This window comes from Falco punctatus (genome assembly GCF_963210335.1).
Source record: "Falco punctatus genome assembly, chromosome: 3".
Lineage (NCBI taxonomy): Eukaryota > Metazoa > Chordata > Aves > Falconiformes > Falconidae > Falco > Falco punctatus.
The window spans coordinates 70,501,851-70,527,567 of NC_137582.1; the positions used below are offsets into that span (position 1 = coordinate 70,501,851).

Sequence of the window (25,717 nt, forward strand, 5' to 3'; positions counted from 1 at the left end):
CACAGCAAAGAGGTGAATCTTTAATGTATGAAAGAGATTGTGATCCATGTTAGTTATTTCTGCTTCCAAGTCAGTTTTTTATTTAATACAGAAACATAAAGGCTCACTTTTAAACTTAGGCTAAAAATAAAAATAAAAATTGACAAATAAAAATTTTACTCTTTTTGGGTTTTTTAAAACATTAGGAGTGTAAAACATGAAATAAACCAGAGCTCAGTCTTTTACATTAATGTTGGTCACTAAAAGACATTCTAATAAACATTTATAAGAAAATCCTCTGCCTTGAGGACCGTATTAGCCCCTCAACATTTGTGCAGTATCTTTAGTACATTTTTAGAAACTTTAGAAGCTTTTTCAGATACCAACTCTTTCTGAGGTAGATCTTTTCATTTGCTGTAGATCATTGGATTCTTGTATTCCCCTTCAGGAGATGCACTTGCCTTTGATACTTACATGTTTGTGCCTAGTATCTGGGGGACTTCAGTATCAATATTAAATGGTTTCTCATTTCTGTTGAAATGCATCAGCCACTTTTGGTTGTCACATTTCGGTTGAAATGTCGGTGTCAACTGTTTTTTAACTGAGAAGGGAAGTATTTACGTTGAGACAACCAGCACTGGTGTGACCAACCCAGATGTTACTATATGCATTGCTGCCTGCTGTCTGATGTCCCAGCTTAAAAAAAACTCTACAGAAAACCCCAAAGGTGGCAGAGTTGGAAGTCTGAAAGGGCATTGTGCTGCTTAGAATAAAACTGGGTTTTATAGGAAATGAGTAGTCTGGCAACAAAGCAATCATTACCAGGTGGGCTTTTTTCAGATCAGTATTACATTGCTACAGCAAGTATCAATAAAATACTAACTTGTTATCTTTGATAACAAAGTAAACACTAGGCTTCTAGCAAGGTTCAGCCATGGAAAGTAAGAAGTTTCATGTATATGTCAAAGCATTAATTTGCATGCAATCTGTTGTCCTGGCTTAATGAAGCTAGGTTTGATGTTGACAGCAGCTTTTAAGAGTATTTATTTTTCTTTTTAGGGGCACAGAAAAGTGTGTATTCCAGCTGAAAAGGGAAGCTGGGATTGCTCTTGAGTTATCGTGACAGCTGGGAGATTCCTTGATTTAAATTGTTTCAAACTGCAAACGCTGCTATTTTATGGCATGCTGATTCCTGGTCATTAGTACTACCAAGAATAGAACTGGGTTGGGTCTTGTGGAGTCCTCCGTAGTCACCTAAAAGGTTTCCATATGGCATGTAAATTGAAGGAAGTCTCTCTACTGGTAATAGAGCTTTTCCATTTCAAAGCCACATCTAGCTCCTGCTAGACCACATGAGAAATCCTTCCCAGGGACTGCATGTTTCATCTTCAGGAGGCTGCAGAGCCACCAGCTGATCTTCACAGGGCCTTTGTGGTTGGCAGGTGTTACCAAGTCAGCCTGGTTTAGATGCCTCCAGTCACCCACATTCAAAACGTCGGCATTGAAGCCAAAGGAAGGGAGCAGGTTTTCCATTTTCATGCACTCAGTGACAGTCTTGTTCAGTTCCTTAAGTACAGCACCTGATTCTGTATTTAGAGTATTTGCTTTTGGGAGTGCTGAATTGAATGAATTATAAAAGGCTCTGTTAACCTGCTGAGGCTCTGTTTCTAAATGTCTAAAATCCAAAATCCAGAACATAGGTTTTTCTCTGAATAGGGAAACAACTAGCTGTTGAAAAAACTTTCTTTTCAGATCACCACCTGATCGGGATTTAATTTTTCCTGAATTGCTTTTTTTTTTTTCTTTTTTTAACTGAACTAGTGCTCTGTTCTCACAAGCCCAAGGCATTTGATTTGTGGCCTCATGCATTGCAGTATCCAGTCTGTCACTGCTGTTCTGGGTTACTTTGCTTTTGATATAATGCATTAACTGGCCTGACTAAAGGGGGAATTCCAGTGGTGATTTCCTTGTCTGCACTGAGGTTTGGTTGGCACATGCAATATTTATAATATCCCAACTGTTAATTATCACTAAAATAAATATGCTTTTAGGTTATTATATACCAGAGTTTTTCTTCTGTCAGGTGTCTGCTGGAGTGCCTCCAGAAGGGGATCAGAATGGCCTCATGGGGAGAGTGGATGAAGGTGTGGATGAATTTTTCACTAAGAAGGTGACAAAAATGGATTCGAAGTAAGTTCAATTTTTTTTCCCAAATAAATAAATAAATCCGAATAGCTGGGCAAGTAGCACTTCTTAGCTGTATTTGACTTCTGTTCCCAATATCCAGGGTTGCTGTTGTCAAAATCAGAAAATACCTTAGTAGTCAAGACATTGTGAATTCAGTTACCCCTCTCTTAGAAATTACTACTTTGAAATAACTTGCTTTAATATAGCATATGAGGAGCATTATTGACTAGTCTGTATTTTTATAATTCAGGTGACATCTTTTTACCTTTCAGTGGAGTTCATTAGAGCTGAAGGAGAGCTTTGTGTATTGGTTGAGGATCTCCTCTCCAGTGCTAGTAGTACACACAAGTGTCTCTGCCTAGTAAGGACTGCTGTTGGGCACAGTATTTTGATTGACGACCATAGATTTATGTTGGTTTAGAGCACGTTAAAGACATGTTTGACCGATTTGTACTGTTCCAGATTTAGGCAATATATTCATCTGAAAGATGTCACCTTCAGCTTTGTATAAGGGTTATACAGCTTACACAGTTGCTTTGTAGCTGGCTGTGTATTTACAGAACCATGCATCTAGATGTTCATGCATTCATGCGTGTTCATGCACATATACACACAGAGACATGCACACACACACAAATACTTACATGAGAAAACTAGGGCGATTTCCAGGCAACTTGGAATGACCCCTTCTGCAGTGTGTGTGACATTTTATTAAGGAAAACGGTAGCTGTTAACTGGTAGATAGCTGTGGCAGGAAAAGAAAATGTTTTAAAGTCACTGTGGGTTATAAATATATAGAGTGACGTGAAACCGTGTGTGATATACTATGTGTAGTGGTAAAATTATGGTAGCTCTGAAAAATGGATTTGCCAGGTTTAAGTTCGGGGTGCTCACAGACTACCGCATCCTCCTGTGCTTCGCTTGGGTGCCTGCCAGCCGCTGGTTTCAGATGTCCCTGTGCACTGGGACTATCCCTGCGTGCCTGTCCGTGGCCATGACTGTTGCTATGGATCCTTGCTCCATTTTCTGTGCCAGTGGCACTCTTTCCAGTTGGGGTGCTCTTATGCAGAAGTGTTACGTGCCCAGCTTTCCCCTCAAGCGTGAATACTCTGCTTGTAAGATGCCTATAGAAAATTTTACTGGCAGGTGGGTTGTTTTGGGGTGGTTGGAGTTTGGGGGGGGGGGGTTGTTTTTTGTTTTTTTTTAAGGATAAGCATCTGCACTATAAAGGTGACCTCTCTGGGTTCCCTGTTGAGAAAAGAACTAGTTGGCACAGCCACCTTACTTCAAGCAGGGCCGTTAAGGGACAAGATCCCGCAAAAGCCATGTGAATCATGTGGCTGGATCACTTGTTCTCCTTTTAATAATGAGCAGGTGCAAACTGGAGGTAGCACACTCCGGAAACAGAGCAGAGTGAAATCGTATGTTGTGGTGAGTTGACCCTGGCTGGATGCCAGGTGCCCACCAAAGCTTCTAGGTCATTCCCTCTCTCCAGCTGGACAGGGGAGACAAAACATGATGAAAGGCTTGTTGGTCAAGATAAGGACAGGGAGAGATCACTCACCAATTACCATTATAGGCAAAACAGACTCAACTCATGAGAAGTAATTTAGTGTATCACCAATCAAATCAGACTAGGGCAATGAGAAATAAAAACTAAATTTGAAAACGCCTTCCCACCAACCCTTCCTTCTTCTCATGCTTAACTTCTCTCCCAATTTTCTCTGTCTCCTCCCCACAGTGGCAGAGGGGGATGGGGAATGGGGGTTACAGTCAGTTCATCCATCACACATTCTCTGCTGCTTCTTCTTCCTCAATCTCTTCCACTGCTCCAGCGTGGGGTCCCTCCCATGGGACACAGTCCTCCGTGAAATTCTCCAGTGTGAGTCCTTCCCGAGGGCTGCAGTTCTTCATGAACTGCTCCAGCGTGGGTTCCTCCCACAGGGTGCAGTCCTTCAGGAACTGCTGGCTTAAGCGTGGGTCCCCCGTGGGGTCACAGGTCCTGCCAGCAAACCAGCTCCAGTGCAGCTTCTGCCAGGAGCCTGCTCCAGTGCAGGTTTCCCAGGGGGTCACAGCCTCCTTTGGGCATCCCCCTGCTCCCATGTGGGGTCCTCCAGGGGCTGCAGTGATATCTGCTCCACCACTAACCCCCACGGGCTGCGGGGGGACAGCCTGCCTCACCAGGGTCTTCACCTGGGGCTGCAGGGGAATCTCTGCTCCTGCGCCTGGAGCATCTCCTCCCCCTCCTGCACTGACCTGGGTGTCTGCAGAGTTTTTGCTCTCACATACTCTCACTCCTCTCTTGGCAGCAGTTGCTGTCATGCAGGGTTTATTTCCTCTTCGTAAATACATTACCCAGAGGTGCTACCACCATCACTGATGGGTTTGGCCTTGGCCAGCAGCAGGTCTGTCTTGGAGCCAGCTGGTATTCACTGTATTGGACATGGGGAAACCTCTGGCATCTTCTCACAAAAGCCACCCCTGTTGCCCCCCGCTACCAAAACCTGGCCAGGCAAACCCATTACATACGTGCATAGACAGCTTGGACAGAGCTGTGTGGTGTGTCGGAAACAGCTGGGAGCCCAGTGCAGATGAAACAGCTGCCTCTCTTCGTTATACCATATGCAAGGCCAGCACAGAAATCCTCAAGACAGTATGATCAGTATTAATTGACCAGTTTTTAATGTAGAGACACCAGCTAATGACTGGGCCAGGGGCATCATATGGATCATACAAAAGGTTGGCTTTGCCCAGGGTTAAGTGATTTGGTACTATTTAAAAGAGGAGGGGAGTGGAGAAGAGTTTAAAATATCTGTGTTTTGTATTAGGAGACCATCAACTAAAAGTTCAGACAGCTGTGAGCCGAGTGAAGCAGGTGATGAGAAGAAGAAAAGGGACTCCAGGAAGAGTGGCTTCCTTAATTTAATCAAATCAAGGGGCTCCAAATCTGAGCGTCCCCAGACTGTGTTGGTGGCAGAGGAGCCCTCCTCACCCAAGGTTGCTGCAAAAAGTTCAGCTGTGGACACAAGCAAGAAGGAGGTAAAGCCTGCAGAGCAGAATGGTGGTACAGAGCGATCTGAGGAATTAAAGACACCAGATTCACTGGAAGAGGTGCAGCCAGATGATGCAGCAAAATCTGAGAGGGGTGACAGCAAAGGAAGCCCGCAAGGAGGCCGGAGGTATGGAGTGCAGGTGATGGGCAGTGGACTTCTCGCAGAAATGAAAGCCAAGCAGGAGAAGAGAGCAGCCTCTGCTCAGAAGGTGAAGGCAGTTTGATTTCTCTTGAGTTGTTGAAAGAAAGAGCAAGAGCTACGTGTCTTTGGGGGGGGCGGGTTGGGTCTACAGGCTTGGTGGCTGGGGCTTGACACATCAGTCCTGCTTCCCACCAGGGTTTATGGTGTTCCTGCAAGAGAATTTCTCTCTGCTGTGGTGGTCGAACATGAATACCCTGGACAAGGGACTAGGCTTGGAACAGGAGATGCACCTTAAGCCTGCACTTTTTCTTCTCTTGTGGAAGAGGTGACACCAGCTCTTGGGCTTAATGTCAGGCCATCACAGAAGAGGACACGTAATAGTTTGCATGTATTACAGAGTAAATTTTGGGGCAACTAGTAAGCACAGCTTGGATATCTCCACTTTATATGATGTAAGGTTTGTTCACATGTAATGAAAGTGTGCTTTAGAAAAAATAAAGCTAGGACAGACTTCACACCGCGTGCCCCCTGCACACCAGTACCTCAGGTGTTTGGCAGAGTAAACTACAGGGGTAGCTGTCTGTCTGTACACTTCTCTTTCAGAAAGTAGTGTAGAAAGATGGGGAGGTATACTATGTTTAAAGTCATATATTCCTTGCAGAGAAGTAAATCTAGCTTCCAAGCACTTTTTCTGACTATTCAGCTTATACTTTTCTTGTTGCACTCATTTTATTTTTATGTCCTTTTATACACACCTAATTATTTTTAAGCCTTTGATTTCTGTATTTCAAATACTAACACTCAAAGAAAATAAGCATACATAAAAAAAAAAAATAATCTATTCCCAAATATCTGTCCAGATTCCCTTCACTCTCTAATTTTCTTCTCTGTGAAGTGTTGATGCTGGGCAGGAACTTTGCAGCTTTGCAAACACACAGACTGGAATATCCTTGTGTTGCTTCAAAGCATTATGTGCCAACCTATTTTGCCTGATGCCCGTTTCCCATTGAACTTCCCCCTTATCATCCCCTGCTTACCCCCAGCTGCAGTTGGCATGTTCTAAAGTTACCAAAGGGTCAGCCTTTTTTTACTCCTCTCTCCCTCTTTACGGCGCAGGGCATTCAGATACCATCCATTCCCCACTGTCCTCCCCTGTGATTTGGAAGGTGTTACCTGATGACAAAGCTCATCTGCAAGCTTTGCTGCGTTTTCCTTCCTTTAACACGTTTAGAATCGCTTGCTGTGACAAAGCAAGGCACCCAAAGTTCATTTTTACCTTTTTGTCATAGTCTTACAGTGCTTGCCATGGTGTCCAAACGGTTCCTGCAGCTGGAGCCTTTTAATAAGCAGATTCAAATCAACACAGTAATCTATGGCTCATTGAAGGGATCCTCAGCATAAGAACAATTTTTCTGTAGAAATAACCAATTCCCAGCTTTCTCATTGGTGTTGAGTAGTGCCCATGAATAGTTTCATCGAGTTCTAAACCACCACTTTATCAATTAAAATGCCATATGATTTTAAATGACTGTTATGCTCTGTCTGTAATATAAAATACCAAACTGCTCCAGATGATGTAAATTTTTTACAGCTGCATAAATTGTGTGTGCTTGGTGCTCTTCAGATTCTTAATACTTGTCATCTTAAGTTAGTCAGATCTGGAATGATGACATGTAGAATATTAGCATGCGTAATTTTTATTTTTTTTAAGTGGAGAGAGTAAAGTCCTCTTCTATTGATGAGCTTTCGAAGAATTGATTGAAAACTTGAAGTTCATCTATCAAAAAGAAAAGTTGTTACCTTTTCCTAGTGGCTTTTTTTCCCACCCTTTACTTTTTGGTTGGTTGGAAAGGTTACCCCTCTTCTTGCAGGTTTAATTTTCAAGAAAATAATGTTATTGATCTTAATTTTTTATTAGATTTTGTAAAAATTTCCATTTACTGAATGTAAAAATAGGTGGGTTTGTTTCTTATTTAAAGAGTGACAAGAAAACTTAATTGAAACAGGAATCTGCACGCAGCAGGGCACTGAGTTATCCATTCTTACTGTTGCCCAGACCACACAAAGTTGAACTACTGTTCAAAATATTTTTTCACATCCTTCATCCAACATCACAATATTGAGTAATTTAGGTTTGGACTTCTATTCATGATATTCCTGAAGGTGAGAATCATACAGCGTCCTGATGGTTGAGCTTCAGAAGACAGCATCCCACTGCTTTTACATTGTTTAGGTTGGGTATGATGTCAACTTCCCTAACATCTTTAAATTTATCAGGATTTCAGTATGATAGAAAATTGTGTTTTCCTTTAAGGTACAGATGGCTGCTTATATTCTGAGCTATTTTACGTGAAAACAAAGCCAGAAGGAATTTACTATTTCATTCATGCTCTACCACAGCCTTGTTACAGATACAAGTGATGAGCAGGTGCACAGTAGATGGAAAGATGGTAAATGCTTTTTTGTTTTCTTTTGCTTAGAATACGTGTGAGTTGGCATTAATGGTAGAGTATTCGCAGATTAGTGTTGCCTCTAGGTGTACATGGAAAGATCGTTTGGCTCCATCTAGTGTTTACAGGCTCAGTTTTTAAATACCTCGAGCAAGACCTGTGAGCGGACCAAGATCATCTCTGATCTCTTTATTTACTCTCGAAAGCACCCAGCACTGCAGTATTTCCCAACTTTGCGTGAATTCCTATTAAAAGTAGAGCCTGGTCTACATGATAAATCCACCTGTATTTATCTGACATGTTTGTCAGCTTCTCAGCGTAAATTTTTGCAGCGAGTATTTTGTGTTGTCTCGGGCCCATAAGCAGTTTCTAATATGTGTACAGTAGGTAGCCAGACGTGCTAATATCCTAATTACATTTGTAAGTACTATACCAATAGATGCCAGCATTGGCTTTTGTCCTTGTCTCTGTACATGAGGTCATATTTCCCCAGGAGTCCCATAACTAGCAAGGGAAGGAGGAGTTATGGCGAAACTAGTTTTCGTATCGTCATACAGCTGTAAGGTATTTACTGTAGCTAACTGTTGTGCATGTGTCTTCAATATTTACATAGGAAAATGAGTGTTTCAGTGAAAATTCATGAGAATTCACATTCCGTGAAGAAATTGGTGCAAATTCAGTTCTCAAAAGTTGTTTTTCCATGGTATGGAAGAAAAATCCAGTAAGTGGGGAGTGGTTTTACCTTCAAAAATACATAGCCAAGACAGCCTTGCAAAGAAACATGCGACTTTAGGAGGTAGAAAGGTGAGAATTTAGACAAACTATCAATGACGGTGAGCAGATGGGAATAAAAACTGGGTTTTCACCCAGTGGTGCAAAGCATAATGTTCCTCCTAGCTTTGGAGGGCACTTTGTTTTGTCCATACGGGCACCGTAGCTTCCCATCCTGGCCCTACAAGGCATAGCATTTCTAGAACGCTTCTGGCCAGAAGACTTCATTGTTTGGCTTACACATCATTTTTAACATACAGATGATTTTATACTTAAAACCTGTAGAAATATAATCCCTTGGAGTGTATAGTCTCTATCAGGGTAGTTTTACAGTACGGGAAGCTTAATGACGATTCTCAGTAGCGTTCTCCTTAACACAGTGTGCCATTTAAAGCATGCACCTGTACTTAGCGGAGAGGTCAGAAGGTAGCGTTACCTTGACAGGTCTTACACAGGAATGGCAGGCACGGCATCTCCGTCCTTTTCTTTGTTGTATCGAAGAGAGGCTTTGTTTTAGAAGCTGGGAGATTACACGAGCAAAGTGGAGGTATTGGTAAATCTCTAAGGCCAACCACACTCTTTTCTGCATTGCCTCTCAAAATCTGCTTTTGAAATGCTTGTGCTGAATTACCACCACAGGGGAAAAGCACGTGGTCAGTGTGGGTATTTAGAGATTGTTTGTTATGTTTATATTTAAAATAGAATTTTCACTCTAAATCTGCCAATTTTTCTATAAGTAGTATGTGCTACTGCTACTTGAAACCATTCTCTTCCTTCCTACATTCTTGTTGCCCAATTTTTATCTATGTGGTACACCTAGCAGTCTTTCAGATTGTAAGCTCCAAAGGACAGTGACCATGTTTGACGTACGCTGCATGGCACATGGTGAAGGTTTCTGAACGCTACGGGACAGTCAGATCCCAGGGCAAGTCATGCCAGTTCGGTGTTGGAGCAGTAGTAGCAGTGTCCTGAACGTGGCCACGTGATTTATGCATGGGTATATAACCAAGTGCAATGGTCATCAGCACAAATCATTTGTTTTAAGTCGTTTGCCACACTAACTGCCTTGAAATAGCAAATCAAGATTAAAGCTGCCTGCGAAAGTCCATCCCCACTTTTTTAGTTTCAAAAAAATCTCACTTTTTTGCTTAGCTTTATCTTTAGAAGGCTTTCTGTCATAATATATCCTGCACTTAGTTCTATGCACTTCCTCTGTCCCCAGGTTTATCATTCTGCTTAAGCTTTGGTAACAGGTAAGACAGTAGGAGGAGGCTGGTTCTTTTACAAGCACATTGATTGCACGTCTAAGCTTCTCCTGGTGACTACACAGGTTTCAAGCTCACAGAGGCTACAGCTGCGATTAAAAAAAAGTTTTTGCACCTTTTCTTTTGAGGCCAGGATGTTAGGAAATCTATTTTTGAGAATAGAAGACTTACCCAGAATATCAGCATATAAACAAGAAGCCCGCTTTAGAGGTGCTGAGCATCCAGCAGTGCTTGTGACGTATAGCTTTAAATATCTTTCAGTAAGTAAGGTCTGTTTGTTTTTAGAGCAGTCTTGTAAATAATGTGAGGGCTGGTACTTCTGTAGTTGCAGGTTTATCTAAAATAAGAAGTTATTCTTGTAGGTGGAAGAGCATGAGATCTATTCAGCAGTCATATTCAAAATCTAGATCTTCAGAAAAAGACTTTATTTTAAACCTAAACAAGGAATTTTTAAACGTGGAGCTGTCTTTGGAGAAAAGACTTGTTTCCAACTAGCACCTTCAGTTTCAACTCCTGCACCTTAGGAGACCTGTCGCTTGGGAGGCAGGGTATCATTGCAGTTTTGCTAGACATGGGGAAGTATTAGTTACAGATTGGCATTGTTTTCTTCCTGCTTAGATCTCCAAGACCTGAAATAGAAACAAGGAGAGAGAATCCACCGTTCTATTGCTATCACTGCTTTCCCTGCCTTATAGCTTCCAGATTAGAGCTTTTTTTTTCCTAACAGAACCACGGAGTTGTATTAATTATGGTTATATTATTAATATGAGAGCTTTTCTCACTCTTTCAGAAACTTGGGAATGACACAACTCCCAGAGAGTCTTTTGACACAACAACGAGCTCAGAACGACTGGATGGAAGTGGTACAGGTACAGTTTGAGTTTCCTGGTTTAAACTCTTTCTAGAAAATGCAAAATGCCTAAACTTAAAAATCTCACTTCTTTCTCCAGATTGTATGCCTACAATTACCTGAGCAAAACATAAGCTTATGCTATGTGAAAAGGATTAGAAACAAACTCACTTTTTTGTACTGTCTTGGACAGCACTTCTCATGAAGACAGCTCTAGGGCTGAGTTGACAGCTCAGGTTTTACTCTTGTGTTCCACTTTGCACAGAAAGGAAAGTACTTGGTGCGTGTGCCTGGGGGCGCCTTCAAAAGGATGCTGATTTGTAATGGGATCAGCAAAACTGAAGCTGAACCCAGGAGCTAGCAAAAATGTCTGCACACAAAGAAGCGACACTCCTGAATGTATCTGATGACCTAAATGTGACCAGTTTGCAAGGTGTACAGTAGTGTGTGCATGAACCAGCTTGAGTAGTCCCGGCTTGCAGCTGTTAAAGGAGAAATCTGGTAGGCAGTGGCAGCTGGCTCTTCGCAGGGTGTACCCGGCTTGACTGAAGCCAGGCCTGTCTGCAAAGCAGTGGCGGCCTCTGGTCACTGCGCACGTGCACAAAACAACTCTCCATCATGCACAAAGTGGAGTCCAGCCTTGCAGCACCTACAGCACCAGTCCCCTCTGCACCTAGTCCTGCTGTGCCCTTGTCAAGCTGTAGTCCCGGGCCCTTACTTAGCAGTGCCTACTATGCCACCATCTCAGGAGAAGGTGAAATTCTGGTCTCTGCACACTTTTAGACGTGGCCAGTGAAGTGTTCAAAAGGGGGTCAGCTCTGGCGGTTTGTGCGTACCACATTCACTGGACTGAAAAGAGTGGGCTGAAGTAGGAAATCCGGGTCTGATTTTTCAACGGTGGTGGTAGGTATCCTGCAAGCACGGCACATAGGATTGCCAAAGCATCCAGAAGCAAGGCTGAAAAAACAGGCTGAAATGAAAATCCAAATGTGGCCGTCTTGGTTGAGCACTTAAGAAACAGATTTTGAGGTTTTATACCTTTCTAAAGCTAGTTTTAAGACGGTATATTCAGAGCATGCTGAACTCCGTAAATCAGCACTTCTAAAGCCTGTTTCTCTTTTGAGGAGGACCTTGTGTACTACATGTCACTTCCGATATAATCAAACTGAAGTCAGAGGAGCAAGAATAGTCATTTATTGGGCCATTAAAATAGCTGGGGGTGTCTGGCCCCAGTTTTTCTCTGGTCCTTGTCTCTGTATATACACATTTCATCCCCACCTCACTGCACTGTGCATGCCCCTTCCTTTTGGCCTCCGGCTGTTAGTTCTGTCTTTACCACTCTTGCCTGAGAGCTCCCCAAGGCTGCTCTTCACTGTTGCAACTACAGTTTATCTTTGTTTTGGGTTAATTTATTTTAACTTACTGAGTTCTAATAATATTAGCAGGCCTGAGGTTAGGAAGGCAAGAAAGAGAGTTCATGGAAAATTGCTGGATGTTGCTATAGGAAAACTATAGATCATGATGCAGAAAGAGAGTAAGAGGTTTTTTTATTCATGCCTGGGTGTTGCCTGCTTTTTTGTATGCACACATGCACAAGTGTAGAAGGTGTCCTGCTGTTTTGCTTGCAGCATGAAAGTCTATTGCATGCATGCAGACACAAACTCTCCATGTCACGCTCTCACACAAATATGTATGTGCCACAGAACTCTCTAGTTTGCCAGGGTTTAGCTCCAGCTCGGCTGAAAAAGAGCTACATAAGCTGGAAAGAAGTATTGGAGACTGGCTTGCAACAAACTATATCAACACTCCCCTGCCTCCCACTGCCATCAAAACGTCTGTGCTCAGCACTTTTCTAATGAGTAGGATTTCTGAATGGGAGTAGCAGGTAGGTAGGTCAAGTCAGCATCTGTGAGCACATATTTGGCTTTGCCAAGACCAGGTTACCAGTCTGCATTTCAGTTAGTCTGTACTTGTGAAAGTCCCAAGTTAACATACAAATTCCAAGATTATTGTTATACCTGCTGCGCAGCCTTCACAAGCCTTCAGCCTTCTGAAAGCTGCAGAGCAGGAAAGTAGGGCAAACATTTTGCTTGTTTGCAACCTACTGTCCAGTAGGCTTTCTACCAACTTGCACAGCTAGATAGGACTGATTTGTTGCTTGGTAGTCAGTGTAGCTTTATCTGTAAATACTTCGGTCTTATTTTAGGATAAACAATATGTTGATAAACTTGCTAATGTGTGGAAACTGTAATCCATATACAGTGTAACTAGATAAGTCAAAGTATTATATAAGGAATACTTTGATCTTGGCTAGGTTTCAAAATCTCCTCCAGAGCTTGCTAAAAGCAACAAATAAAAAGATGTAGCCTGCTGATCACACATTTGGGATTTATTTTCTGGGCCAGGATTTCTCTGTTGATCTTGGACACCCAGCGTTTTGTCTGTAGAGGCATAAAACAGCCAAAGGCTGCATTACCCACTAATCCACTGCTGCTTTCTCAGCAGGTAGACTGTACCATCTGTTCCCAGAAATCTGAAGGAAGAGTAAGGTCCAGCCAGCCGTTACCCCAAATATATCAAAAAGGGGGAGATGCCATCACCTCTGAGGCATTATTAAGCTTAGCATGTGCAAGAACTAGCCGTTTTAGATGCTTTTCTTGCAGTGAGTTTTTTGACTGAAATATTAGGGGTCCTCTTACACACTCACACAGCAGTGCAGCAGTGATATGTGAGCTATATGGTATTTCCCACGCAAGCATACCTGTGCACGGAGCCTTCTGTGTTGCAGGAGACTTTATTTTATGTGTCTATTTATTTTAGTGCCTAAGCTGCAGCAGACCCTTCCAGAGAGTCGGTTTGCCTCGAATAAAGGTGACTCCATCTCAGCATCATCAGAAAAAAATTCAAAAGCTGAACCAAAGGCAGAAGCTGGTGTAAAGGCAAGAAGTTCTTCCAATACACCGACCAGCCCAAAACCCCCACTGCAGTCAACAAAGCCCAACCTAGCGGGACGACCCACAGTGCCACAGAAACCACGCTCTGCCTCTCGTACTGGTGAGGAGCTCTTCTGGGCATTTGTTATCCCCAGCTGGGTACTTCTGAGTGTTGTTTGTGTGGGCTATGGAGGAGACACCCATGGCCACATCCTGGATAGAACTTAAATATAGAGGGACACGTTCTTCAGTCACTTGCTCTTGACTTGCATCCTTCTTTTCCACCTCCCTTTAGCCTAATTCAAATAAACTTACTAAAATGGTTTAGTCTGTGATCTACCTGAGGAGAAACAATAGCAGCAGAGCTGGTTTGGGTTAGCCTGCTTTCACAAAAGACGAGAGCATAGATAGCTACTTCAGCATCAAAACCCTGTTGTAGTAGCACTGATGAAAATATGTTCTCTAAACACCTGGCTCTAAATACTTAAGTCCTTGGGGTTTTCTGGCAGGCTGCTCTAAGCCCCTCAAGCAAATGCCTGTTGTTCTTAATAGCTTGCACAAACCGACTGTCTCTTACTCTTCTTTTCCCTTGTTTTGCCTTTGTTTCTTTCCTTATTGCTTTTCACTGGAAATAATTGTAAATGTGCTTTTATAAACTGCAAGACTGCCAGTTGAATGACTATTAACTTCTGTTTTGTCCTAACCTCCTGCCCAGATGTTATCTCAAGGTTTCCAAGAGTGAGGAAATATTTCAGCCTATCTCGCATACATTCATCTGTCTGCTATTTAATAGGCAGTGTCACAACCCCCTCTTCTCAAAGTACAGCCACTGCAGCTGAGGGGAATTAAATGCTGGTTACTGCCTCCCCGGTAGTTATGGGAAATACAGCTTATTAATTGCTGAGGACTGAAAAATGCGAGCAGGCCATCTATAAGAGCTTGCAGACATCTAGGCTTTTCCCGTGCTCGCTGTTGACCGTAAAAAGATGTTGTTTCTGGTGAGGATGAGAGGGCAGAGGGAGATTACAGCCTCCTCCCTGCCTTTGATGTGCAACCTGAGCATTACTTGCTCTCTGCACTCCAGTGGGTAGGATGTTGTTCAAACACAGAATCACCCTCAGGTTTTAGATGGCTTTAAATTTATTTTATTGTCAGTTTTAGAAATGGTCATAACAGTGAGAGGTGTTGGGTAAGATGCTCGCAAAGATGAATACAATAGGAAAGTATAGCTTATTTGGTGAGGCTTAATCTGTAAAATAGGCAGTGTGTTATCTAAAATCTTAGGTATCAGAAAGACCTGGGCTGTTTCGGCAAGCTCTTAGTTCCTGCGGAGAGAGCATACTGTGGGTTTAACGCGGAGAGTGATTAATATTTACTCATAATAGGCCAGCTCCTCGGGTGGCAGTAGAAGCAGCACCATCTTTGTTGCAGTCTAACTTCTATCTTAGTACTTGTAGTGACCTGCTGGCTAAGCACGGCCAGACGACGTGATGGAGAAGCCAAGCAATAATCCTATTTATGCTTTTGCTCCCATCGTTGTTCCCAGCGGTGGGGCCAAACTAATGGTAGCAAATTTTTGCTAAGTAATCTGTCAGCAAACGAGCGTAGCTTGGATGTCCACAAATTATCGAAGACTGAAAGTGGTTCCTCAGTAAAGCACGTAACAGTTTTAGTTCAGAAATATATAGCTGTGTTGGTCAGGCACTGTGCTCATCCGTATGTTGATACCAAACTTCCCAAAGCAGCTGGCTTCACAGGCACATCCAAAGCATGGAGAAGGTCCAGGAATTGGTGTGTCTGTTCAGATCGAGTTGCATTTGGAAGGTCATCACTTTCCTGTGCTGAAAGTAAAAAGATTGACTCCTTTGTGGTGACTCCTTAACAGTGAGCTAAATTCCTATTCATTTCCAATATGCTACTGAATTAACTTATTGTACAAATAGACAATACAGGTGATACTCTGAATTCCTTTTTGCTTCTATCAGTGCTAATGTATCTTCCTAGTTCCTCTGTTGCATACATATGCAACTGTTTACTCCTTGGGAAGCAAGCATACAAGCGGTTTAAGTAATCCATTGTAGCTGTACTTCCCCTACTGTCCATAGAAAGGCTGTCTGGTGTAAGACTGAAAAGGTCGTCCTGTAAGGACTGTAAAGGTGGTAGTCAACTCGCCATACGTAACACATCCAGCCTTTTAGAAACAAGATATCCAGATGGTTTGAAGTATGGATTTGAATTTAAGTTCCAGATTTCTTTACAGTCTAGAGGACTAGATTTTTTTAATTATTATTTAAAAAATCTTTGCAGATGCTATCATGTTATGTACTGGCAATTTATTCCTGGAAGTACAGAGTTCTGTACACTACTGATGGAATTTGTTTCCCTGGTTCACTTCTATGCCTTATAACTGTAAAGAGGACATCTATCTAAATTGATCAGTTCATTATGTTTTGGGAAAACAAAAATATAAATAGAACAAGTATTTCCAAAAATCCATCCAAAATAATTTTCAGTGGTTCTTTACAAATTGCATACTTACGTCTTGCAGGAAATTCAGTTGGTCCCTTTTGTGCTACAATAACAGTACGCATTAAAAATGCTGAAATTGAGATCTTTGCTTTGGCTATTCACCTGGACTGAGGGCCATCATGCGTTCTCTTGACATAATGTAAATTCCTGAATCCTCCTTTTTCTGACACAGATTCTAGTTGTTTCTTGTTTGTGTATTGTGTTGAGGTTTGGCCCATCATAACAGCACCATTTCTATGAGCTACAGTGCAAATGTAACTTCTCACCCTTTCGTTCATGGTACTCTACAGAGGATGCTCCGGAGTCTCCCTCCGGCCCCAGTTCCCCAAAAGTTGCCCTGCTTCCACCTGTGCTGAAGAAAGTTCCTTCTGATAAAGAAAAGGATGGTCAGAGCAGCCCCTCAGTCAGACCATTTCCTCAAGAAGGTAGGAACGTTGGTATAACTGTTGTTCTAGCGTGCTTGTCTTCTAGAATTCAATGTGTCATTGTCTCCTGATTTGTTTTCATTTGAAAGGGAAGAAGGTTATTCATTTGGAGGAAAAAAGAGCAAGGAAAGTGTATCTGTTCACCTGTTCCTCATCTCCTCTACCCATGGATTGGTGCTCTATATTTTCTTCCTTTGGTCAAACCAAGTGAAAGATTAATCCCTCGGTATCAATATAGCTGAAAAATTAAGGGATTCTTGTGTTGTGTATATTATGGTTTAGTTTGGTCTGAAGATGCTGACTGCTATTGGTCACACAATAATGCGAAGTGCAGCTCTGTGGTTCTGCACCTTTCCAGGGGGGCAGCCACGACTTTGTTCCTTGCAGCCAGCCTGTTGCTCTGTTTGTGCTCCTCTGTTCTGTGGGGTCAGTGCATGTGACTGAATTCACCTCCTCCTTGGGCAGTGAGTCTCTGTGTGCTAGGGCAGGGCTGAGTACCTTTTACGTACAACAGTAGGCTGCTGCCTTGGCTTTGCTGATTTCCACGTGTGCTGCATTTCTCCTTATGCTGATGTGTTTCCTTGCCCACAGCTGGCTCTTTGAAGAGCTCAGGCTTTTTGATAACGTAGGTTACGTGGAAAAGTAGCTGCAGAAATGTTGTTCAGCATGGCATTAGCTGGCACAAATGACAGTGTTTGAAATCTGGGGGTGAGACCTCTTCCTTCCTGGGACTGTCCTCAAGAAAGATGTCTGAGGACATTGCCATGCCTTAAGCTGTGAGGCAAAGGGCTGCTCTTTCGCACTCTGCCAGCAGTTTCTCATGGTGTAGGATGGAGGCAGACGAGTCAAGGCAGGTACGTGACACTGGGTTATGAAGACTGAGGAGCTGTGCTGCCCAGCCCACCATTACCCTTTAGATGAGAGGAGGGGCAAAGCCATCCCCAAAGCAGGATGTTCCAGAGATATATTTTGAGAAGCTTCTCCCTTTCTCTCCGAAAACTACCATTTCATTTTAAGAAACAACTTGCCTCACAATCTGGGTATTGCTCTGTTCAGAAAATTGTTGCTGTGGTGGCTACCATTTGGTAGCACATGTGGGGTATTTGTCTACAGGTTTTGACTCTTGCTTCAGCCATCTCTGTGTGATGACTGTCATGGTTTAACCCTGGCCGGCAACTAAGCCCCGTGCAGCCGCTCGCTCACTGCCCTCGTGTCAGGATGGGGATGAGAATTGGAAACGTAAAAATGAGGAAACTTGTGGGTTGAGATAAAGGCAGTTTAATAGGCAAAGCAAAAGCCATGCATGCAAGCAAAGCAAAACAAGGAATTCATCCACCACTTCACTTCCCTTTGGCAGGCAGGTGTTCAGCCATCTCCAGGAAAGCAGGGCTGCGTCGTGCATAATGGTTACTTGGGAAGACAAGCACCATCACTCCGAACGTCCCCCCCTTCCTTCTTCCTCCCCCAGTTTATATACTCAGCATGACGTCATATGGTATGGAATATCCCTTTGGCTAGTTCAGGTCACCTGTCCTGGCTGTGTCCCCTCCCAGTTTCCTGTGCCCCTCCAGCCCTCTCACTGGCAGGGCCTGAGAAACTGAAAAGTCCTTGACTTGGTGTAAACATCACCCAGCAACAACTAAAAAACATCAGTGTGCTATCAAAACACAGTGAGGCACCAGCTACTGAGAAGAAAATTAACTCTATCCGAGCTGAAACCAGGACAGTACCCACCCCTTATTCCATACCATTTATATCATGCCACTCTTTCCAGTACAACTTCATTCCACCACCCTTCCCATCCTTTAATATAATACACAGATATCATTCCCCTAGCCTATGGACCACCCCTTTAAAAAGGTCTAGAAAACATCCACAAAATGTCCATTCAGTTCATTGTCCATGAAATGACAAAGTCCATGACTTTGGGCTCCATCTGTTCTGGTGGTCACTCAGGAGAGGAGGGGGCTGTGCGTTGCACGGGGTTATTGGGCACCAAGGCCAGCTCAGGTTGGGTCACTGCTGCACTTGCACTGCTCTTTTTAAGGCTTGTCCTCTGTTGGTTCAGGTGGTTCCTGCTGTAGTAATTCCTATAATACGCAACTCAGGTTGTGGGTTACAACAATTCAAAGGTGTATCCGTTACAATCTCCACCCCTGGTCCCTTCAGACCAGCCTGTAGGGTTTCACATTGCAGTAAGTGGGCTGCTCTTGTGTTGTAAAGGTAGCCCAGCAAAATCACCACAATCTCACTGAACTGTGTAGAGCTAGAAGGACCCAACACACCCAAGGACCTCTCCAGTGTTTGGAAAGGGCTGAAGGTTCAATGGTCCGTGCTGCCAAAAGCTGCTGCAGTCTGTGGCCCAGGGTGCGGAAAAGATGGCAAGGTGTCTGAAGTGCCTCGCGGTGGCTGTGGCATTACAAGGGCTGCAAGGCAGAACGGAGCCTGTTTATCCTCCTGCCTTTAGTCCTGTCGGAGCCTGTGTTGAGACAGGTGAAGTGGGCTACAGCTTGGCGATCAGACTCGTTACGCTGGTGCCATCATGCTGAGAATGGTTGCAGTCAAAGGCTCTTGCCACAACAGACTCTCAGCTGCTGTCTAATAACTGCATGCGCTAGAGTCCTTTTTTTCTCACCAGCTCTTCACCAGGCTGCAAGAGGGGACTTGTTACTACATAACTAGGGAAACAACGTAATGGGATTTGTTGTAGGTGCATTTTAATGTGAGGTTAACGTCACCGTTTCTGTGCTATATGCCTTCTCCATCTTCCTGTCATAAGAGGAGACATACTGGAGAAGCAGGGAATACGGGATCGTAACTACAATCCTTCTGTGTTACAACAATCTCTAACACAGCAGAGAATTGACAAGGGTTTGTGGTTTGTGGTTGTCACATGAGAAGAGGAATAATCGCTTTATTTTTAAAATTTGTTTGCTGTTTGCAAATCCTTACCCAAAAGGGGACAGACACTGTGCTTTCCACGCTCCTTGATCCCTTAGACACACCCCGACAGGCGACTTGGCCAAACACTTGGTTTTCTAGTTGCTGCTACCTCGCACTGTATGAATTTTATCAATAATAGTTCAGAAAGGCTAAAATAGGGTTTCCAGGTCCTATGGAGCTGTTACGTTTTGCATAAAATTGTTTGGGAAAGAGTAAATTCTATTTCTGTTGTTTGTTCTTCTTCAGGTTTTCCTTTTTCTTTATCACTGCTCTGCTTCCTCAGTCATTCCTCTGTCCTTGCTCTCTGCCGCCTTTCAGGCTAGCATGCTCAATTTATTTCTGCAACTGGTAAATCACTACAAATCTGCCTAAGTTGGTAAACCAAATTATATCTCCCGCAAAAGAGAACTGCAAATTAGATGTTTGATTATAAAATTGCTTTACGTTAATGAGTTTAACTGTACTTTGTGGGACAATCTCAAAATATGCCTCTCTCTACACAGCGTACCTGTAAGATCGGGCTGTGGCTACCAACATATGCAAATATCGGGGCTAAATTTAAGCAAGCATCTGGCATATTGATTACTATTCTTTGAACAATTGATTAAATGGGATGGATAAGTGCAAATATTTGTATTGCTTTTTGAACGTGCTCCTACAGAACAGCTTGGGGGTATAAATGAATCCTTTTTCCTGCTAGAGCAAACAGGAGATTGTCAAAAAAGAGATACAGCTCATGACTGTGCCAAGCCATCTGGCAGCGTGAAAACCACTTCGGGGCAGTATTCTACCAGTGCAGAAGAAGAAGCAAATGTGCTTGGGCAGAGGAAGGCACAGCCAACTTCTGGTTAGAAGTTTTAGTTTTTCATTGCGACGGTCCTTGATAACTGGCACTAACAGTCGTTAAGAAACAGTAATAGCAAAGAAGCCACGAAAGGGTGTGGGTAAAACCTCATGGGATGCTAATCATCTTTCTGTCCCCATGGGAACTACATGGTGTGAAAAATGTCCAGATAAGGAATATGTGTGCATTTTTCTTTCGTGGCAACACCGGTAACCCCAGTGCTCAGTACCATATAGCACCTGCAGCCCCTCTGCAGAAGAGGGCTCATTACAAACCACGGTTGTCCGTTGCGGTGACGCTGGCACACTGCTGTGTATGTACGCCAGAGGCAGGCTGTCCGCTGCTTTGTGTGTTTACATACCTTTCCTTTTTAAGGTGCGTGCGCTGAAGTATGTTAAAGTATGTTTCGGCCTGAATATTGTTAGTGCCAGTTTCAGTACATCAATCGCAAAACCATTTGAGAACTGGGTAAATCAGATTCTTTTTAAACAGTACTTTGATTTTCAGCTGCATAAACAAACAGCAAAAGAACCCAAACCCAGCACTCTGATGCATGGTTAAGCTGCACTTCCTGGGGAGCAGCTTTGACTTACAGTGATCTCATTCAGTAGGCTATAAAAATGGTTGGTTGATCAATGTGTTGTTAAAATATAAAAGCTCCCGTTCTCAAATGGTACATGTTTATGCGCTTCTCTTTGCCTCTTAAGTGCTTTGGTTAAACAATGATTCAACATACGACTTTTTTTTTCTGAAGTATTTTAATGAGGTATTTGAACATCTTACGCAATTACATTTACCCACGGTTTTTCTATTTATAAGATATCGTGTATCCCTTTTGTAACATCCTTAGCCCAAAATGTATAAACTGATTCCCTTTTCATACTGTAGAATCAAACCTAGCCCACCCAAACTTGGAATCTCTCCTCCCCATCATAATCAAATTATTATATTTTAGTTTGTTTTAAGCTACCTCTCTGATAAAGTGAGTTTCAGAAGCTGAGATGCTGCTGCAGATCAATGCAGGGTCACCTGTGTGTGGTTTCTTCGGGGCAAGGGTAAGCTCTTGTGGCAGAAGCCTGCTTGTAGTATGTGGACTTGAATGCCTGATACATTTCTGAGGCATTTTGGGGGGAAACTACCTGTCTTGATTTATCAGGCCATAAACTAAAATGGCTGCTGCAGATTGTGTTCCAGGTTTTGGTTGAAGAGTGAATGGAGGCCAAACAAAGGCCATGCAATTACTGGGAATTGCAAGAATCGAGAATGATTCAAAAATTTCCAGACACCAGTTTCTTTGAGAATCTGGTGATGTTTGGGAAGGTGGAAATGCCTAATATTTTTTTTACATAATTTAGGTGTCTTAATCCTCTCCAGTTCTATTAAATAGCTTTAAAAACCTTTCTCAAAATCCTTTCCACTTCTTTCCCGACTTGGAAAGCCAGGATAAGAACACAACAAGCATGTAGCTGCTGTCTTTCATTTTCTCCCATATTTTGGCTAGCACAAATAAGGAAACAGGTATTTTGGGCTCAGGAGAACTATTTGGGTAGCAAATGTGCCAGGTGTGTGGAGGTGGGTCTCTACAAGACATGTGCTGGGTGTGTCTGTTCCGCCTTTCATCATGGCAGAGATCCAGGACTGGACAATGTCTGCACCAAACAAAAACGGGCTAGAGCTTTCTGACGCCAGTTTTATGGCCTGTTGGCATGCGCCAGCACTGCAGGGGGTCATGCTGGCCCCCCAGGGGTACAGGGAGCATCCCTGCTGAGGCTGCCCCAGCAGCTTGGCAGCACTGGCTCCCTCGGGATTCCTCTCTGCATTTTTCACATGCCTGGAAGACCCTAACGCAGCCTGGCACAATTTGAAATGGCCACGAATATGCGTCAGCAGCAGCCTGCACTGTGTCTGCTCCTGCTGCAGCTGGAGCCGCACGTTGGTGTCGGGGCAGGCTGTCCCGTGCAGCGGTGTGGGCTGTAGGTGAGCGATGGTGTCGGGGCAGGCTGTCCCGTGCAGCGGTGTGGGCTGTAGGTGAGTGATGGTGTCGGGGCAGGCTGTCCCGTGCAGCGGTGTGGGCTGTAGGTGAGTGCAGGGAAGGAGAGGTGTTGCTTCATGGCCACTGCAGCTGCTGGTGCCGTGTTAAAGAGCTTAAAAAATTTGTATTAAAAAGCACAAATGTGAACAGGCGCAAGGATCAGTGCAAACCAAAGCCAGACATCCTTATCTGAAACAGGGTCTCGTAACTGTAACATTTAATTTTGTGGGGGTGAAATGAGATGGCTTGCAGTGAAGTCACATTTAAGGGCCACTGTGTTTAAAGGTTCATTTTACTTGGAAGTATGAGATTTCTAAAGCTACCAATCACCCCCACTGAAGTGTATAACTCCTCTCTTTTGTTACCATAGCAATGTTAGACCACTGATTAGATCAGAAATCTTAACAAGCTTTTACAACCTTCTTTCCAATTTACTTGAAAACTCGTAGGTTTGGGGAAAACCTTGGCCTTACCGAGATTGTTTAAGACTGCTGGTCAAACAAAACGAGCAGTTTGCATTTAGATCATGGGAAGTGGGTACGTCCTCCTGCTTTCTGTACTGCCAAGCACAGCAAGGTGCCGAGCCCGTAGTCTCGGCTGGAAGAGATGCAGGTTGGGCTCAGAGCCCCGGGGCTGTCCCCCATCAGGGAAGAGGGAGGGCATTGGGGCCTGGCAGTGCTGTTGGGCATGGAGCAGCAGCTCAGGTAATTTGGGTGCCAAGGTGAACATCTGTCCTGATTAAGGCTGCCGAGTCGAAAGGGAGAATACAGATGTGTCCTACCAGGGAGACAGGCCTGCCTGGGACATGTGCTGCTGCTCTGAGGGGTGCTCAGCGAGGATATCCACCTGAGCAGTCAGGAATGCACTGTCTGAGATCCAGCCCAGCTGGAAAAAAGAATGCTGTTCTGGTTTTGAAGTGGTGTGATCAGAAGAAAGTCTCCAGGCCATTTCTAACTGTAATGTTTATCCATGTCACAGTGAAGTACTGAGCTTCATCTTTCAAGTTTGCCTGCTTGCCAGCCAACAGAGGAATAAAGTTTGCTCAAACTCAATCTCTCCTCTTTCACCTTTTTCTGGGTTGAAGAAAGGACCTATGCTGCTCCCACTAGCACAAGTGAACTCAGTGGGAGCAGGTCCTGTGTGCATGAATGACTTTTTTAAAATTACTTTTCTTCCTCTTTCTTCTACCATCATTAGCAAGACTTATTTCTGTTTTATACAGCTGCAAAGAGAAGCCCCGGACAGCAGCCTCATGAGTTCCAGGAAATGAAGCAGAGGTCCTTAAGTAAAGATGGCCATCAGGGAAGCAAGTCCAGTGACTCTGGTGAAGAAGCAGATAAAGATTTTATTTTTGTTTAGCAATCAGTACAAGTGCTTCGTAGAGCAAGAGCTTTTCATAACAATCAGGGTACAGCAATCAGCAGCCCTTCTAGCCAGCTGCTCTTTCACAACAGGTACATTTCCATGCAGAAAACCTGATCTTCCAATTGTGATTTACAGTGCACTCCCTTGGCATTGATTCGGTCCTTAATTTCTGTTCTGTACAATGCAGACAGTCCTTTCCATGCCTTTGCTAAAGCCAGCGATTCTTTCATGTATTCTACTTGAATTTCTCTGAAGCAGCTACAAAGAGCGCCCTGCATTAGGGCATTTAGAAAGCAAAGCAAATTAACTGGACACTGTCTTACACTAATACACTGTACAGCAGGTAATGTGTTGTACTGCTGAATGTAAATGTGTCAATCTGCACGTGACTTACCTATAAATATATTCTTGCGGTATGCAATTGCACATTGTAATTATATTAAAAGAGCACACTAATAAAATAATTTGTATAGATTATATATATTAAATGCTTGGGTATGGTTTTTACCTTCTCCCATAGGGAACTTCTTTCTTCCTGTTCTCGTACTGTACATAAAACTCCAACGCTTACATTTGTGTACCGTCAAAAAGCACAACAGAGAAGGGTTTGGATGACGTATAATCATGGTATGCTTCCACATTCATATATTAATGTATATAGTTGATTGGAATGAGGGCAACTGAAATTTTATTAATATTGGTGTTTTCTAGAGGCCTTCCTCAGTTCTGTCTGCATATTAGCTTCCTTTCAATGTGTAATTCTACGAGAAAAATAGTTCAACATGTAAAAACATTTCAGCTTTTGAGGGAGGGGGTGCAAATTTCACAGCTACCCACTTACATTACAGGTTGAAGGGATTTTATTCATATGTATATTTGTAACAATAAAAATGATTTTACAACTGAAATAGTAGTCTTTGTTTTTATGGCACTTTTTGTGGTCTTGATAGTCTCTGCTCTTTGAATGATGGCATTGTGTCAGGTAGACAAAGTGTGCAGTGAAGAAAAACCCCATATAATCTTTTTCTGCTTCTAGTGAAATGTCTGTTCCTGCTGAAAGGGACACATACACATCATCTTCGTAAAACTGCTGAAAGAAAATCTCTGCTATCTCCTCCCTTGGGATCCTTCAGCAAAGCAGCCTTCATATGAGCAGGAAACACCTGCTATCTAAATTCTCTATTTTGGTTCTGTAGGACAGAACAAAATTGTTTTGGTAACTCTCCCAAGAGCAATTTCCCTGACCCTGCTGTGGCTCCTTGCCTGGGTAGAAATGCTCAGTTACCTGTCTGTCAAATGTCCTTCTGTCTGATCCCTGCGCACATACCTGCTATTGCCAGTTCTATTGCAGTATAAAGGGCCATTAAGTCAAAACAGCAGCCTTTTATACCAAAACATCTCAGAAGCACTTGGTAGAGGTTTATATCTCAGAAGTAGGCTACAAGGCTGAGGAGAAGAGGTCCTGAAGGCTTGATGTTCATACCTGGGATTTGCACTGTTTTGAAATTCTGCATTTGTCTAAAGTTAAGGGAAAGTTCTCCATTTTCACATACGTACATTCTTGATTTATTGAGCATCAGTGAGAACAAAAGACAAATGGCAAAGAAAAAACTTGAGATAGTTGTATTGGAAAGGAAAAATAATCCAGTCATAAATAAACTGCAATTTTTTTCCCCATAGGATATGGAAAAGACAACTGTCTGATTAGTGTAAGTATGCAAGAAGGGTTGTCTGAGTTGTTGGTTTTGTGAATTTAAGAAAAATTAACATGAAGGTTTGTGGTATTTATTAAAAAAAAAAAAAAGACTAACTTCCAACTGCTGAGAATTTCTCTTAACTTGTGCTTGATATCCTTCTCACTAGTCATCATGTAATGAGTAATCATGGAAATAGCGTGTGCCCATCACCCTGGTATCAGTAAACCAAAGACCATTATGTCTGAAATGCTGG

The 25,717-nt window shown here is 43.1% G+C and overlaps 1 protein-coding gene across 8 annotated transcripts in view; it reads left to right on the forward strand.

Moving 5' to 3' along the window:
- Window positions 1–25,717, forward strand: part of CARMIL1 (capping protein regulator and myosin 1 linker 1) — a 269,902-nt gene that overhangs the window by 178,900 nt on the left and 65,285 nt on the right. Inside the window, exons 32-38 of one of the 8 annotated variants that reach the window (XR_013926627.1) lie at window positions 2,063–2,169; window positions 4,995–5,427; window positions 10,637–10,715; window positions 13,517–13,750; window positions 16,449–16,583; window positions 20,227–22,402; window positions 22,450–23,673. Coding sequence is in view for 5 of the 8 variants with exons in the window: in XM_080378537.1 (XP_080234663.1) it covers window positions 2,063–2,169; window positions 4,995–5,427; window positions 10,637–10,715; window positions 13,517–13,750; window positions 16,449–16,583; window positions 20,227–20,373; window positions 23,625–23,761 (1,272 nt within the window). In the remaining 3 variants the exon portion in view is untranslated. The other 7 variants (XR_013926628.1, XR_013926629.1, XM_080378537.1 and 4 more) reach the window with 7 other exon arrangements.